General features: G+C 52.5%; 4 protein-coding genes across 5 annotated transcripts in view; 3 read left to right on the forward strand and 1 right to left on the reverse strand.

Annotated features, from left to right (window-relative positions):
• Nucleotides 1-88: 88 nt before the first annotated feature.
• On the forward strand, nucleotides 89-2510 carry LOC141420645 (uncharacterized). The gene is made up of 3 exons (XM_074064741.1): nucleotides 89-1777; nucleotides 2173-2314; nucleotides 2423-2510. The coding sequence occupies exons 1-3, from the start codon at nucleotides 220-222 to the stop codon at nucleotides 2508-2510; spliced, it is 1788 nt and encodes a 595-aa protein (XP_073920842.1). The 5' UTR covers nucleotides 89-219.
• A 274-nt stretch (nucleotides 2511-2784) lies between these two features.
• On the forward strand, nucleotides 2785-4595 carry LOC141420646 (uncharacterized). Its single transcript, XM_074064747.1, has 2 exons — nucleotides 2785-3862; nucleotides 4261-4595. The coding sequence occupies exons 1-2, from the start codon at nucleotides 2785-2787 to the stop codon at nucleotides 4593-4595; spliced, it is 1413 nt and encodes a 470-aa protein (XP_073920848.1).
• Nucleotides 4596-4857: 262 nt separating this feature from the next.
• Nucleotides 4858-9765, forward strand: LOC141420648 (uncharacterized). The gene is made up of 3 exons (XM_074064757.1): nucleotides 4858-7192; nucleotides 9233-9335; nucleotides 9588-9765. Exons 1-3 carry the CDS (start codon nucleotides 4858-4860, stop codon nucleotides 9763-9765), a joined length of 2616 nt encoding a protein of 871 aa, XP_073920858.1.
• Nucleotides 9766-11050: 1285 nt separating this feature from the next.
• The window catches only part of Ap2a2 (adaptor related protein complex 2 subunit alpha 2), a 76102-nt gene continuing 71622 nt past the window's right edge, over nucleotides 11051-15530 (reverse strand). For both annotated transcript variants that reach the window (XM_074051369.1, XM_074051377.1), the window contains exons 18-22: nucleotides 14899-15020; nucleotides 13912-14028; nucleotides 13731-13800; nucleotides 13512-13646; nucleotides 11051-12821 (exon numbers count right to left, since the gene is read on the reverse strand). In XM_074051369.1, the coding sequence (XP_073907470.1) occupies nucleotides 12744-12821; nucleotides 13512-13646; nucleotides 13731-13800; nucleotides 13912-14028; nucleotides 14899-15020 (522 nt within the window). In that variant the 3' untranslated portion in view covers nucleotides 11051-12743. The remainder of the gene's footprint in view (nucleotides 12822-13511; nucleotides 13647-13730; nucleotides 13801-13911; nucleotides 14029-14898; nucleotides 15021-15530) is intronic.

Genomic DNA, 15530 nt, shown 5'->3' on the forward strand with positions numbered 1-15530 from the left:
AGCAGCTCCCACACCCCATTCACAACACACTCTTCACCAACAGTTCCCGTCTCCACCACTACACACACCACAGGATCCCCTACGGAAACCTCCCTCCAGACCTCCAGCACCTATCATACTCCATCTGTCCCCCAGACATCATTGTCTTCTGTGTTTCCAACATTCTCCACCTCCTCGGTGACACTGACTTCTCACACCATCACTCCCAGCAGTCCACACATGGTCCCTTCTGTCTCCACCCCAGTGCCTACAGGCACCTCCTCAACTAAAGTCACAGGGCCCACACACACAACATTACCACTCACTTCAAGCATCATGGCCACCACCCAAGAAAACACTTCATTCAGTACAGAAAGGACCTCTACTTCCTCCATATCACACACTTCATCTGCACCAGACCATTATTCCACAACCTCTCCAGCCAGCACCACCACGTCCAAGCTCACCAGTAGTGGCACTGGCACACCAGTGGCCCACACCAACTCTGCCACACCTAGCAGCTCCAATACCCCATTCACCACACACTCATCACCTTCAGTTCCTGTCTCCACCACTCCACACACCACAGGACAACCCACGGAAACTTCACGCCAGACCTCCAGCACCTTTTCTACTCCATCTGTCCCACAGACATCACTGTCCTCTGTGTTTCCAACGTTCTCCACCTCCTCTGTAACAAAAACATCTCACACCATCACTCCCAGCAGTTCACACATTGTCCCTTCTGCCTCTGCCACAAGATCCACCGGTACCATTATACCAACAACACAAGGAACAGAGACCACACACTCAGCGACCACACAAACAGCACTACCACAGACTTCCACCACCATGGCCACCTCCCAAACTCTCAGTTCAATCACCACAGAAAAAACCTCTACCTCCCTTGTGTCACATTCATCCTCAACGCCACACCATCAATCCTCCTCAGCTCTGAGCACCACCACCACACACCAGTCCACCAGTAGTGGAACTGTGACCTCACTGGCCCACACCAACTCTGCCACACCTAGCAGCACCCACACCCCATTCACAACACACTCATCACCCACAATTTCTGCCTCCACCACTCCACACACCACAGGACTCCCTACGGAATCTTCCTTCCAGACCACCAGCACCTTTCCTACTCCATCTGTCCCACAGACATCACTGTCCTCTGTATTTCCAACGTTCTCCACTTCCTTTGTAACATCAACATCTCACACCATCACTCCCAGCAGTTCACACATGGTCCCTTCAGCCTCTGTCACAAGATCCACTGCTACCATTCCGCCAACCACACAAAGAACAGAGACCACACACTCAGCAACCACACACACAGCACTACCGACTTCCACCACCTTGGCCACCACCCAAACTCACGAAACATCCACCACAGAAAAAACATCTACCTCCCTCATGTCACATCCTTCCTCAACAACACACCATCAATCCACATCAGCTGTCAGCACCACCACCACGCACGAGTACACCAGTAGTGGAACTGTGACCTCAGTGGCCCACACCAACTCTGAAACACCTACCAGCTCCCACACCCCATTCACCACACACTCATCACCATCAGTTCCTGTCTCCACCACTACACACACCACAGGATCACCCACGGAAACCTCAGGCCAGACCTCCAGCTCCTATCATACTCCAACTGTCTCCCAGACTTCATTGTCCTCTGTGTTTCCAACATTCTCCACCTCCTCTGTGACACCAAGTTTTCACACCATCAATCCCAGCAGTTCACACATGGTCCCTTCGGCCACAGTCACAAGATCCACTGGTACCATTCCGCCAACCACACAAAGAACAGACACTACACACTCAGCAACCACACACATAGCACTACCGACTTCCACCACCTTGGCCACCACCCAAACTCACGAATCATCCACCACAGAAAAAACATCTACGTCCCTCGTGTCACATCTTTCCTCAACAACACAACATCAATCCACATCAGCTGTCAGCACCACCACCACGCACGAGTCCACCAGTAGTGGAACTGTGACCTCACTGGCCCACACCAACTCTGCCACACCTAGCAGCTCCCACACCCCATTCACCACACACTCATCACCCACAGTTCCTGTCTCCACCACTTCACACACCACAGGACCACCCACGGAAACTTCACGCCAGACCTCCAGCTCCTATCATACTCCAACTGTCTCCCAGACTTCATTGTCCTCTGTGTTTCCAACATTCTCCACCTCCTCTGTGACACCAAGTTTTCACACCATCAATCCCAGCAGTTCACACATGGTCCCTTCGGCCACAGTCACAAGATCCACTGGTACCATTCCACCAACCACACAAGGTACAGAGACCACACACTCAACTACCACACACACAGCCACCACACAAACAGCACTACCACTAACTTCCACCACCTTTACAACCCAAACTCATGGTTCATCCACCACAGAAAAAACATCTACCTCCTTCTTGTCACATCCTTCCTCAACAACACACCATCAATCCACATCAGCTGTCAGCACCACCACAACGCATGAGTCCACCAGTAGTGGAACTGTGACCTCAGTGGCCCACACCAACTCTGAAACACCTAGCAGCTCCCACACCCCATTCACAACACACTCATCACCCACAATATCTGTCTCCACCACTCCACACACCACAGCACTCCCTACGGAATCTTCCTTACAGACCTCCAGCACCTTTCATACTCCATCTGTCCCACAAACATCATTGTCTTCTGTGTTTCCAACATTCTCCACCTCCTCGGTGACACCGACTTCTCACACCGTCACTCCCAGCAGTTCACACATGGTCCCTTCAGCCTCTGTCACAAGATCCACTGCTACCATTCCGCCAACCACACAAAGAACAGAGACCACACACTCAGCAACCACACACACAGCACTACCGACCTCCACCACCTTGGCCACCACCCAAACTCACGAATCATCCACCACAGAAAAAACATCTACCTCCCTCGTGTCACATCCTTCCTCAACAACACACCATCAACCCACATCAGCTGTCAGCACCACCACCACGCACCAGTCCACCAGTAGTGGAACTGTGACCTCACTGGCCCACACCAACTCTGAAACACCTAGCAGCTCCCACACCCCATTCACCACACACTCATCACCTTCAGTTCCTGTCTCCACCACTACACACACCACAGGATCACCCACGGAAACTTCACGCCAGACCTCCAGCTCCTATCATACTCCAACTGTCTCTCAGACTTCATTGTCCTCTGTGTTTCCAACATTCTCCACCTCCTCTGTGACACCATCTTCTCACACCATCACGCCCAGCAGTTCACACATGGTTTCTTCTTCCTCCACCAGAAGAACCACTGGTACCATTCTGCCAACCACACAAGGAACAGAGACCACACACTCAGCAACCACACACACAGCCACCACACAAACAGCACTACCACTAACTTCCACCACCTTTACCACAACCCAAACTCATGGTTCATCCACCACAGAAAAAACATCTACCTCCTTCTTGTCACATCCTTCCTCAACGACACACCATCAATCCACGTCAGCTGTCAGCACCACCACCACGCACGAGTCCACCAGTAGTGGAACTGTGACCTCAGTGGCCCACACCAACTCTGAAACACCTAGCAGCTCCCACACCCCATTCACCACACACTCTTCACCAACAATTCCTGTCTCCACCACTTCACACACCACAGGACCCCCCAAGGAAACTTCTCTGCAGACCTCCAGCACTTTTCCTACATCAACAGTCCGACAGACATCACTGTCCTCTGTGTTTCCAACATTCTCCACCTCCTCTGTGACAAAAACATCTCACACCATCACGCCCAGCAGTTCACACTTGGTCACTTCTGCCTCTATCACAAGATCCACAGGTACCACACAGCCAACCACACAGGGAACAGAGACCACACACTCAGCGACCACACAAACACCACTACCACAGACTTCCACCACCATGGCCTCCTCCCAAACTCTCAGTTCATTCACCACAGAAAAAACCTCTACCTCCCTTGTGTCACATTCATCCTCAACGCCACACCATCAATCCTCATCAGCTCTGAGCACCACCACCACACACCAGTCCACCAGTAGTGGAACTGTGACCTCACTGGCCCACACCAACTCTGCCACACCTAGCAGCTCCCACACCCCATTCACAACACACTCATCACCCACAATTTCTGTCTCCACCACTCCACACACCACAGGACTCCCTACGGAATCTTCCTTCCAGACCTCCAGCACCTTTCATACTCCATCTGTCCCACAGACATCATTGTCTTCTGTGTTTCCAACATTCTCCACCTCCTCTGTGACATCGACTTCTCACACCGTCACTCCCAGCAGTTCACACACAGTCCCTTCTGCCTCTGTCACAAGATCCACTGCTACCATTCCGCCAACCACACAAAGAACAGAGACCACACACTCAGCAACCACACACACAGCACTACCGACTTCCACCACCTTGGCCACCACCCAAACTCACGAATCATCCACCACAGAAAAAACAACTACTTCCGTCGTGTCACATCCTTCCTCAACAACACACCATCAATCCACATCAGCTGTCAGCACCACCACCACGCACGAGTCCACCAATAGTGGAACTGTGACCTCAGTGGCCCACACCAACTCTGAAACACCTAGCAGCTCCCACACCCCATTCACCACACACTCATCACCCACAGTTCCTGTCTCCACCACTACACACACCACAGGATCACCCACGGAAACTTCACGCCAGACCTCCAGCTCCTATCATACTCCAACTGTCTCCCAGACTTCATTGTCCTCTGTGTTTCCAACATTCTCCACCTCCTCTGTGACACCAAGTTCTCACACCGTCACTCCCAGCAGTTCCCACATGGTCCCTTCAGCCTCTGTCACAAGATCCACTGCTACCATTCCGCCAACCACACAAAGAACAGAGACCACACACTCAGCAACCACACCCACATCTCCACCGATTTCCACCACCTTGGCCACCACCCAAACTCACGAATCATCCACCACAGAAAAAACATCTACCTCTGTCGTGTCACATCCTTCATCAACAACACACCATCAATCCACGTCAGCTGTCAGCACCACCACCACGCACGAGTCCACCAGTAGTGGAACTGTGACCTCAGTGGCCCACACCAACTCTGAAACACCTAGCAGCTCCAACACCCCATTCACCACACACTCTTCACCAACAATTCCTGTCTCCACCACTACACAAACCACAGGACCCCCCAAGGAAACTTCTCTGCAGACCTCCAGCACTTTTCCTACATCATCAGTCCGACAGACATCACTGTCCTCTGTGTTTCCAACGTTCTCCACCTCCTCTGTGACAAAAACATCTCACACCATCACGCCCAGCAGTTCACATTTGGTCACTTCTGCCTCTACCACAAGATCCACTGGTACCATTACACCAACAACACAAGGAACAGAGACCACACACTCAGCGACCACACAAACAGCACTACCACAGACTTCCACCACCATGGCCTCCTCCCAAACTCACAGTTCATTCACCACAGAAAAAACCTCTACCTCCCTTGTGTCACTTTCATCCTCAATGCCACACCATCAATCCTCGTCAGCTCTGAGCACCACCACCACACACCAGTCCACCAGTAGTGGAACTGTGACCTCACTGGCCCACACCAACTCTGCCACACCTAGCAGCACCCACACCCCATTCACAACACACTCATCACCCACAATTTCTGTCTCCACCACTCCACACACCACAGGACTCCCTACGGAATCTTCCTTCCAGACCACCAGCACCTTTCCTACTCCATCTGTCCCACAGACATCACTGTCCTCTGTATTTCCAACGTTCTCCACCTCCTTTGTAACATCAACATCTCACACCATCACTCCCAGCAGTTCACACATGGTCCCTTCAGCCTCTGTCACAAGATCCACTGCTACCATTCCGCCAACCACACAAAGAACAGAGACCACACACTCAGCAACCACACAAACAGCACTACCGACTTCCACAACCTTGGCCACCACCCAAACTCACGAATCATCCACCACAGAAAAAACATCTACCTCCCTCGTGTCACATCCTTCCTCAACAACACACCATCAATCCACATCAGCTGTCAGCACCACCACCACGCACGAGTCCACCAGTAGTGGAACTGTGACCTCAGTGGCCCACACCAACTCTGAAACACCTAGCAGCTCCCACACCCCATTCACCACACACTCATCACCCACAGTTCCTGTCTCCACCACTACACACACCACAGGACCACCCACGGAAACTTCACGCCAGACCTCCAGCTCCTATCATACTCCAACTGTCTCCCAGACCTCATTGTCCTCTGTGTTTCCAACATTCTCCACCTCCTCTGTGACACCAAGTTCTCACACCATCACTCCCAGCAGTTCACACATGGTCCCTTCAGCCTCTGTCACAAGGTCCACTGGTACCATTCCGCCAACCACACAAAGAACAGAGACCACACACTCAGCAACCACACACACAGTCACCACACACACACCACTACCAACCTCCACCACCTTGGCCACCACCCAAACTCACGAATCATCCACCACAGAAAAAACATCTACCTCCCTCGTGTCACATCCTTCCTCAACAACACACCATCAATCCACGTCAGCTGTCAGCACCACCACCACACACCAGTCTACCAGTAGTGGAACTGTGACCTCACTGGCCCACACCAACTCTGCCACACCTAGCAGCTCCCACACCCCATTCACCACACACTCATCACCTTCAGTTCCTGTCTTCACCACTACACACACCACAGGACCACCCACGGAAACTTCACGCCAGACCTCCAGCTCCTATCATACTCCAACTGTCTTCCAGACTTCATTGTCCTCTGTGTTTCCAACATTCTCCACCTCCTCTGTGACACCATCTTCTCACACCATCACGCCGAGCAGTTCACACATGGTTTCTTCTTCCTCCACCAGAAGAACCACTGGTACCATTCTGCCAACCACACAAGGAACAGAGACCACACACTCAGCCACCACACACATAGCCATCACACAAACAGCACTACCACTAACTTCCACCACCTTTCCTACAACCCAAACTCATGGTTCATCCACCACTGAGAAAACATCTACCTCTTTCTTGTCACATCCTTCCTCAACAACACACCACCAATACACGTCAGCTGTCAGCACCACCACCACGCACCAGTCCACCAGTAGTGGAACTGTGACCTCAGTGGCCCACACCAACTCTGAAACACCTAGCAGCTCCAACACCCCATTCACCACACACTCATCACCCACAGTTTCTGTGTCCACCACTACACACACCACAGGACCACCCACGGATACTTCACGCCAGACCTCCAGCTCCTATCATACTCCAACTGTCCCCCAGACTTTATTGTCCTCTGTGTTTCCAACATTCTCCACCTCCTCTGTGACACCAAGTTCTCACACCATCATGCCCAGCAGTTCACACATGGTCCCTTCAGCCTCTGTCACAAGATCCACTGCTACCATTCCGCCAACCACACAAACAACAGAGACCACACACTCAAAAACCACACACACAGTCACCACACACACACCACTACCAACCTCCACCACCTTGGCCACCACCCAAACTCACGCTTCATCCACCACAGAAAAAACCTCTACCTCCCTTGTGTCATATCCAGCCTCAACGCCACACCATCAATTCACGTCAGCTCTGAGCACCACCACCACACACCAGTCCACCAGTAGTGGAACTGTGACCTCACTGGCCCACACCAACTCTGCCACACCTAGTAGCTCCCACACCCCATTCACCACACACTCATCACCTACAGTTTCTGTCTCCACCACTTCACACACCACAGGTCCCCCTACGGAAACTTCCCTCCAGAGCTCCAGCACCTCTCCTACTCCATCTGTCACTCAGATATCATTGTCCTCTGTGTTTCCAACATTCTCCACCTCCTCCGTGATACCAACTTCTCACACCACCATCACCTCAAGTGCACACATGGTCTCTTCCAGCTCTTCCCCAATGCCTACAGGCACCATGCTCCCAACTTCCTCAACTAAAGGTACAGGGCCCACACACACAGCCCCACTAATGACTTCCAGCACCACAGCCACCACCATAGCCCACAGTTCTTTCAGCACAGAGAGGACCTCTTCTATTATTAGTATGCAGTCGTCCTCACCTGTCATCTCCAGTGTCAGCCCTTCTTCATCATCTCTGACAACTTCATTATCTCCACATCTAAGCCTCTCTACTGCTTCTGTTTCTTCTACAAATTTGCCACAATCTTCTCCCACACTATCTCATTTCCCAGCATCCAGTACTAGCCTTCTCTCCACATCCAGGACCACATCCCATGTTCCCACCTCCTCCACATCCTCCTCACAATCCACCACTTCTGAGTTTACCTCTCTTACCACGGGAGCCCCCACATCAGGGCTCATGTCATCTACCTTGGCCATGACAGCCTCTCCAAGTTCTCCAGTCACCATCCTCACCACCAGGCCTCCTCATTCCACCTTGCTTCCTACGTCTGTGTTCCTGACCAGTCCTAGCACTTTCCCTGAAAGCCCCTCTGCTTCTACCCTGGAGTCCCCCTCCACTGAGAGCCCCTCTCCCATCATGTCTACATCCAGTCCTCCTGGTAAGTAGTGTCCTTGACTCCTCTGGGCCTTTGGCCCAGGTCCTGACTGAACTGTTTTTTTTTTGGGGGGGAAGGTGGGGCTGGATTTGAACTCAGGGGTTCACACTTGCAAAATAGGCACTCTACTGCCTAAGCCACACCTCTACTCCCTGTCTGAACTCGACAGCACTCTGGACAATAATCTGCTCTTCATTGTCTCCTATACTATCCCTGCCTTATCTTCTTCCTGAATGCCTCCATACTGACCCAGTGCTTGGGCCCGTCCTGGGTCTTTTTGGACCTGACTGCTGCCCCTTTCTCCTCTCCTCTCCCCAGCATACCTCTGCCCTCTACTGCAGAAGGCTCTTTCACATCCCTGGTCTCTGCTGCATTTTGTGTAGTGGCTCACCTGCAACCCATCTCCTGTAGTCTTAAACTTTCTTTGGGCTGGTATCTGCAAACAGTCTTCCACAGCTGTCCCTGGGGAGCTCAGAGGGTTTGAGGGCTCCAGTAGTACAACCTCCTACAGGAGAAAAGAAAACCTGATGCAGGTAGGGTGTCCCTCCACTTGGCTCAATATGGGTGGTCTGACTTTTGTCTCACTCTCATTTCTGACCTCAGGGGCCTGCAGCTTACAGGAGCAAGAGCACCAGATCACCTACCAGGGCTGCACAGCGAATGTGACCCTGACCTACTGCAAGGGCTTCTGCCCCTCTTTGGTCAGGTAAGCCACTAACAGGTGCCCTCCTTCCTGTTAGGCCCAGAACCACCACAGGAGCGAAGGTCTCAAAGTGGTTCCAGTGGTCCCTGCCCAACAGAGGTCTGGGCAGCCCACTCCACACCCATGGCCATACCCTGTTAAGTGGGCATGCCCTTGTTAAGCAGGCAGTCAGCAGGGAGCAGGGTCCACCTGCTCTGGGGCTGGCCTGGGGAGGGCATGGCTGCCCTGACTCTGCTGGTCTCTGCTTCTTGGCAGCTTCAACGTCAACACCCAGCAGGTGGAAACCCACTGCAGCTGCTGCTACCCACTTGGTGCTCATGAGAAGCAGTTCCTCCTGCCCTGCACAGACCCCAGTGTGCCAAGCCAGCAACTCACACTCACTTTGCAGGTGTTCAGTGGCTGTGCATGTGACTCCCGGCACTGTGCAGACTAGAGGGGGGTTGCCTGGTCTTCTGGGTGTAAGGGATTACAGGTTAAAAAAAAAAAACAAATAAATAAATGCCACTATTGATACCTTCTCTGGGCTTGTGCAGCAATCCCTTTCCTGGTCACAGCAGCACCTCAAAGTACCCTGATGTGGCTTGCCTAAGGCACTTGTTGGAAACAGATGGCCAGGCAGGGGCTCCCCCAACCCATCTCCCACAGACCCTGAAGAGGCCACGTGGGACTAGGGAAGCACTGAAGTGCTCACCCTGACAAACATGCAGGGCACTTCCTGTCCACATCATCCATCTGCACACCACTTCCCAGGATCTAGTTGCAGTACCTTGGAGATAAGAGACCTCCAGAAGCAGATGCCAGGGAAGGGGGTGGCTCCAGTGAGGTGCCTGGAGAATCACAGAGAATGATCAGATGAAGACCCTGGGTGTGGGCACTAGACAGGGGCAAATGGGGTAAAAGGTAAGGTAAACACCAAAGATGGCAGAGAAGGGGGACAGGTCTCTCTAGAATCAGGGAGGGACTGGAGGGTGACAGGCGCAGGCAAATACTGGCATCCAGCCAGGCAGGAGGCCATTGTCAGAACCCATGTCCTCAGGAGGCTGTCACAAGTAGATTTCAAATAAACTGGTTCTTGTTGAGGTAGAAGCTGCTCTGTAGACACAACTGTCACCTTCCAAGACCCCAAGCATTAAGCTCCCCTGACACATACCTGCACAGGATAAGTCAAGCCACACCTGCACAGGTTGGACCACCAGGAACCCCCTTAACACCTGCACAGCTGGGGCCACCAGGACTCTCCCACCATCACACCTGCAGAGTTTGGGCCACCTCGTGGGACTGGGACAGAGGGGATGATACCCCTGATCTTGGTATCCTCCCACACACAACTCTGCCAAGTCTATGGTGGAGGTCACCATCCTCTGGGCCCCCAGCCCCATCTGTGATCGCTGCTGGAGATTCCCCAAGTCACCTGTGTACAGTCCCCACTTTGGGCTCACCCCAGGGAAGGCAACAGTCCTGTGCACTTTGACAAGAAGCCTTCAGATGACGGGACCCCCAGGGAACCTTAACCCAATACCAGCACAAGTGGATAGATCAGGCTCAGTTACACCCAGAATTGCATGGCAGAGCAAAGGCACACCACACCCTAAGCAGCCGTGCTCCTACACCACTGCATGCTGAGGAACAAGTGATGGGAGCTCCGGGGTCCCTAGCACATAATTCCCCACAATACATACAGGGGATGTCAAAGAACTACACAAAGACCACACATGGGCTCTGGGTCACTGCTCTACCATTTATTTTTTTCTGAGAAGGGGCACACTGAACTGATGGAGGGCCCAGATGGTGTAGAGGGCAGGCCTGTGTCATGGCAGTCACCCTTCCCAGGCTGGGGCCATTACTATCTCAGACACCATCACCAGTGCAGACAGGGTTGAACATGTGTCACATGAGCCATGGCCACACAGGCTGAGTCTTCCATACAGTCCAATGTGTGTGGACTGCACACTGGGGACAGTCACTCTGTCCAGCAGCTGGATCAAAAGAATGTGGAGGTTCACTCTGGCTGTACAGCCAGGTCGTCCATCTGAGGCACAAGCCTGCCCTGCAGCAGGTGTGTATCACAAAAAACCACAGCCAGACCACCGGCTCTGTCAGACCTGAGGGCCAGAACAGGAGGTAATGTTTGTTCTGAAACCAACACATGGGCTCTGTGGGGCTGAAGGTCCCAAACCCTGCAGGAGTTCCACCTAGCTGGTGGCAAAGGCTGAGGTGAAGGACTTTGAGCGGCTGAGCTTGGAGTTCCAGTGTGTATAATAAGGTGCCGAAAGTTGCTGTGCGTGTTCAAACCTGTTCAACCCTGTCTGCACTGGTGTCTCAGGGTAGAGTGCAGGGACTCAGCTGGATTCCTGAAGTCGCTGCCCTGGTCTGTGTTCCTGCCTCGAGGGGTCACACGTGCAGTCCAGTGCTGGGGCAGGGACGACCCATGACAGCCCATGGACCTGCAGGCCCAGGGCATTCTCAGCACAGTACTCATTCAGCTGCCATCCTTCCTTACCAACCAAACTCAGGCCTCATTGCTCCACTCCACATCAAGCATGGACCAGATACAGGTCAGCAGCACAAGGACCTCAACAGATCCCGGGAAAAAACACATGCAAGGAGAGACAAGCACACCTTGCACAGTCTTGCTCCACCATCCATTCTTAACCCCCACGTTCCCAAGCACAGGGCCCAGGACAGTGCACTCATTTAAACAAATGCTGTGTCCATGTCCTCCAGAGTCACCAGGAGCCCTCTGCCCACGAAGCTGCAAATGCAAGGTCTGAAACAAGCAGTAAGGATGTCACAAATGTCCCTTCAAGAACACAGGTGCTGGGAAGAAGACTGCCATTGAGGTGAGCAATGCTTGTGGTTTTGCCAAGTCACTGAAACAAATGCTTCTAGCTCCTAAAGTTCCTCCCCAGAAACCATCAGATGGCAATACAACCAGCCACATGGAGACAGTACCCAGCCTGTCGGGTCAGACAGTCACACATCTCTAGCCATGGTGTCACCCACCAGCACGGCCACGTAGCCCCGGGTCAGCCCTATAAGCCCAAGGTGCTGCTCCTGGGCTCTGGGATCGAGTCAGCAGCAGAACAGCAGCATTTCAATAAAATTTCAACCAAATTTCCACTTTCATTCAAACTTGTAATTTCCCTTTAATTTGCAAGTTGAACCCCAGGGCTGTCTTGATTTCCCAGGTCCAGGCTCCCTCCTCCAATGGGGCAGGCCTGCTGCAGCCCTTCTGGAACCTTGCGCTGCGTCCCATCCACACCCACAGGGGCTGGCTGGAGGTACAGGGCTGGAGACGCCTTGTGCTGTGGGACTCAGACAAGGGGTGTTTATTTGCAGTGTGATAACGAAGACAAACGGTAGAGATGAAGAGAAATGCACAAAGATGAGCCCAATCTTCACCCTGGTGGGTCAGAACTGTTCTGACAGCAATTCACATAATCTCTGAGAGACGGTGTCTTTGCTTGTGCGCAACGTAAGTCTGTACATCTGAAACAGAGAGCAGTGGGTCAGTGGGCACACTGGGTTCCTGTAGCATCAACATATGGTCTTTCGGTTCAGGCCCCACCACACCCAGTGGCTGCTCCAGCTTTTCCCTGCTCTGCCCACTTTGAGGGCCTGAGCCTAAGACACTTTCAGCAGTGAAAATACAAAGTCTGACAATACTAAGCACACGGAGTGGCTGCTGGTGGGGGTGGGTGCCTGCTAGCCACTGTGGGAAGCAGTTTGCAGCTTCTCACAGTTAAGTATGCACCCACCTTGTGAGCCGGCCACACACTCCCAGATCACCCAAGTGAAGTAAAAACAGGTGTCCACCCACAGGAGAACCAAACACAGACCAGGAACCAGTATGCACAGCCTGGGGCCTCCCCAGAGGAATACTGCTAAAAGGCACAAAGAATGCCTGCCATGCAAGCAGCAATGTAGAGTAGACAAGAGCACAGGGCTGAGTGGGGCAGCACCTTGAGGGCTGGGAGCAATGCAGCTCAGGGCAGAACACTGCGGAGTGGCACTTTGTAGGGAAAAGGAAGTGCTATGTGTACTGATGGGACGTGGCTGTGCAAAATGCACGCATCCATCAGCACTGACTACCTTCACTGGGATCTGTGAATCCTGCTGATTATGCTATGCTAACAACCTCCGCACTAGCAGTCTTGTCAGCTTTCTTGGAGGCCTAACCTGGGCTTGCAGATTCGGCTCCAGACGCAGCAAGCACCCAATCTGAGTGGTTTTGGTGTGTATGATGCCAGCGCCCACAAAATTTGCAGGATTAGGATCGACTTCCTCAAGGAGTGCAGAACCAAATCCAATAATCTGCTCAGGAGGAAAAGGAGGGTCAAAGCACTGGCACTCGTCACAGTGCACCTGCCACAGGGATGTCCCCACAGCGTCCTTTACCTTCGCTTTAGTGATCTCTGTGTCCATTGGATGCTTTGCTTTGAAAATGTTCTGCACTTCTTGCTGTGGACTGTGAGAAACAGCACAAGGGTCAGTGTTGGAAGCCACACCAGAGACTTACAGGCTGTCCTGTCCAGCAACCCCTGCTGCCCCTCTCCACACCACAACAGGGCCCTCTCACTTGCTCAACTGCTTCCAACGCTGAAAGAAATCCTGAGAAGCCATTTCTGTGGGCTGAAAAAATTTGTTGAGCGTGATGGGCAGCTTCACGGACACGTTCTGGAAGGTGCCACCATACCTACAAGCACAGAGGCATGTTGAGAATAAATGGACAGCCAGAAACTCCTAGTTGGCAAATCGTCAGAGCACAGGAAAGGGCCAAATAAGTGTAGGGCTCCTGCAGCCTAATTGCTCCACCCTACTGCACACCACACAGGATGCTACTGCACCAGTTACATTCCAAGGCAGATGTCATTTACACAGCTGGGGCCAAGCCACTACTTTGTGACAAGTGTCAGGAAGTCAGCCTGGCTCTCGTGGCAAAAGAAGACGTAGACAGCTCAACAGAACTCCTGCCTGCTCTGCCCTTCCCCACTAATCTGTTCCCAGAATGCTGTCTGTAAACTGTGGGGTGGGGGACCCCCACAAAAAGAATGAAAAAACCATTTAAGCTCTCTGTGTTTTTAATGCTTGAAAACATGCTTTTCCAGCCACTTTAGCCTTGCAGGCACCCAACAGGGCACTGTTGATCACATCCATTCTACTGTGGTCACTGAAAATGAAGAGCAGCTACCTGCACTGTACAAAGGCACACACCAGCACCAGGCCAGGATCTGAAAAGAGCCAGTCACCACCATTCCTGCAGCTTTGGAGTCAACCCTAGCAGGTAGTACCTTGGCCTAACTGTCTACCGCCCAAGGGGCTGGCAGCTCTATTTCTCAACATGAAAGCATTTGGGTCAGAAATACCCCAGCCTTCAGGAGCCATGGGGGCCACTGTGGTGCTGCATCAGGGTCACAGGCCGGCTTCCTCTCCTTTTGTCCCTACATTCTGGAAAGGTGCAAGCAACAGCAGCTTGCGGCACATGTCCATGGAGGTGCAGCAGTGCCCAGTTATCCCCTTGGGAAGGACAAAGGCTTTTGACCTAAGACATGTGGACAACTCTCACCTGAACTGAATGTTGAGGACAGGTGCCTCTGTAAAGTCAGACACACACTCTATGTTGACCACCTGCTGCACCTGAGCACCCCCATCCACAGTTGGGTCCACGGGCTTGGTCTGCAGGTTCAGATGTGAGTGCATTAAGGAATTCAGATCAAGCTGGGAGAGTGGGCCCCATCCAACCAGCCCTGCCTCAGGAAGCAGCAAGGCACCCCCTGCGCCTTGCCAACACTGTAAAGCAAGGCCCAGGACTGCTGCCAGCCTGTCTTTTGAACACATGCATCCTCCCCACTGGAGACAGGACCGGCTCAGACACCTACAACCATTTGTGTATCACTACTCCCTTCTTATAAAAGGTAACTGAGGTACACACTGGCTTGTGTGTACTCTACTTGTCTTGGCTTCATAAACCTCAGCTCTTGCACTTACATGCAGGTTTCTGTTGCAATTGGCAGAACCAGGGCTCATTTTCTCAGCTGCCTTGCTTGAGTGGGTACTTTTAGGTTGCAAACAAAAGACTCTTGATGCTGACAGAGTGGCTCAAGAGGTAAGATTGCCTGTCTAGCAAGTGTGAGTTCCTAAGTTCAAACCCCAGTGTCACAAAAAAAAGAAAAAAAAAAATCCCATCAAAAGGTTCTC

Source organism: Castor canadensis, chromosome 1, assembly GCF_047511655.1.
Source record: "Castor canadensis chromosome 1, mCasCan1.hap1v2, whole genome shotgun sequence".
Lineage (NCBI taxonomy): Eukaryota > Metazoa > Chordata > Mammalia > Rodentia > Castoridae > Castor > Castor canadensis.

Bases quoted from the DNA above. Each gene is read 5' to 3' on its own strand.
- LOC141420648 (XM_074064757.1), top strand. From the start codon at position 4,858: ATGGTCCCTTCAGCCTCTGTCACAAGATCCACTGCTACCATTCCGCCA. The intron at 7,193-9,232 runs GTAGTGGAACTG...TTCTGACCTCAG, and splicing joins CACCACGCACCAGTCCACCA to GGGCCTGCAGCTTACAGGAG. The intron at 9,336-9,587 runs GTAAGCCACTAA...GCTTCTTGGCAG, and splicing joins TTCTGCCCCTCTTTGGTCAG to CTTCAACGTCAACACCCAGC.
- LOC141420646 (XM_074064747.1), top strand. From the start codon at position 2,785: ATGGTCCCTTCAGCCTCTGTCACAAGATCCACTGCTACCATTCCGCCA. The intron at 3,863-4,260 runs GTACCACACAGC...TCTGTCCCACAG, and splicing joins CTCTATCACAAGATCCACAG to ACATCATTGTCTTCTGTGTT.
- LOC141420645 (XM_074064741.1), top strand. From the start codon at position 220: ATGGTCCCTTCTGTCTCCACCCCAGTGCCTACAGGCACCTCCTCAACT. The intron at 1,778-2,172 runs GTACCATTCCGC...ACTGTCTCCCAG, and splicing joins CACAGTCACAAGATCCACTG to ACTTCATTGTCCTCTGTGTT. The intron at 2,315-2,422 runs GTACAGAGACCA...CATCCACCACAG, and splicing joins CATTCCACCAACCACACAAG to AAAAAACATCTACCTCCTTC.